We start from the raw sequence: 1,154 nt of genomic DNA on the forward strand, positions 1-1,154 counted from the left end.
TCACACATTCTTCTTCCGCACGTTTTCTGATAGCTTGCCTTCTCGCCGACGTGGATCAGTCAAAAATATTGGACCAAACGAACATGCGGTAGGTGTGTAAGGTATACAACGTCTCAAACATTCACCCGCTCATCAGAGAATACACTTTGGAATTAAATGGCTTTTGCATCGACCGGTTGGTTTTCCACGTCTCATAAAAGCCAGTTAAGTACTCTTTGTTGTTTTTAAAAAATAGAAAAGTGCCTCCAACTTTGCAAAACTAACCTCTGACGCACACGTGCACCTGCGTGTTTGTGTGCGAAACCAGCTGACTCTCCCTTAAATACAGTACGAGTTATATTCTTCTCTCTTCTGACCCCACGCGGTCGACTTTAACAAAAATATAATAAAAAATAACTTTTAATACATTCTAGACATTAACGACGGGGTTGGTCGGACACGGAGGGCGGGGGGGTAAGAGGCAGGTCCTGGTGGAGGTGGAGGTGTGTGTGGAGGAGGTGGGGGGGCACAGGTGTGTCCCCCCTCAGGAAGCTTTTACGGGTGCACCTTGAAGGAGAGCAGTTCCTCTGAGTGCATGTTGTTGAGTGAACGCAGCTCGGGAAGCTTGAGCAGCAGCTTGGTGAAGGTGGTGGCCGACTCCTCGCCGTGGTTCTGCATCACCAGGTTTCGCAGCGCCCGGATCAGTTTGTCCTGCAGGGCCTCCACCGAGTTCAGGTCCTGGATCCCTGAGCGATCTGAGCCGGAGGAAGAGGAGAGTGAAGGGTTAATGCTGGAGGACCGAACAGGGCTTCATTCATGTTTCAGGTCACCTGAAGTGCGTTTTCAAGCAAAACTAATACACTTTATGCCTTTAACCCTTCGAAACCTGGACCGACAACAACTTTTCTTGTGCTGCTTTTCACAAGTTTTTAACCCTTTCAGCCCCGAGCAGATTGATTTTTTAAACATGGGGAGGAAAATAACGAGCAACTTGGTAAAAAATGTTCAACAAATTGCAAAACGTTAGTAGATTTAATTATTTTTAAAACAAAAAGTTAGGGAAGGACTAATCCCTATCATAATTACACACACACACACACATTGGAGCACTTTTCTGTGTACTGGTTGTGTATTTTTTCTTTTCCTTTTTCTTTTTCTTTTTACTATTTTATGGT

At 45.2% G+C, this 1,154-nt stretch overlaps 1 protein-coding gene across 1 annotated transcript; it reads right to left on the reverse strand.

Annotated features, from left to right (window-relative positions):
- Positions 1-221: 221 nt before the first annotated feature.
- LOC121963761 (nuclear receptor subfamily 1 group D member 2-like) lies at positions 222-787 on the reverse strand (the record flags this gene model as incomplete). The annotated part of the gene is made up of 1 exon (XM_042514012.1): positions 222-787. A coding segment is annotated over one exon (253 nt), but the record flags the coding sequence as incomplete, so codon positions are not given.
- Between the last annotated feature and the right edge of the window lie 367 nt (positions 788-1,154).

This window comes from Plectropomus leopardus, unplaced genomic scaffold (assembly GCF_008729295.1).
Source record: "Plectropomus leopardus isolate mb unplaced genomic scaffold, YSFRI_Pleo_2.0 unplaced_scaffold12404, whole genome shotgun sequence".
Classification (NCBI taxonomy): domain Eukaryota; kingdom Metazoa; phylum Chordata; class Actinopteri; order Perciformes; family Serranidae; genus Plectropomus; species Plectropomus leopardus.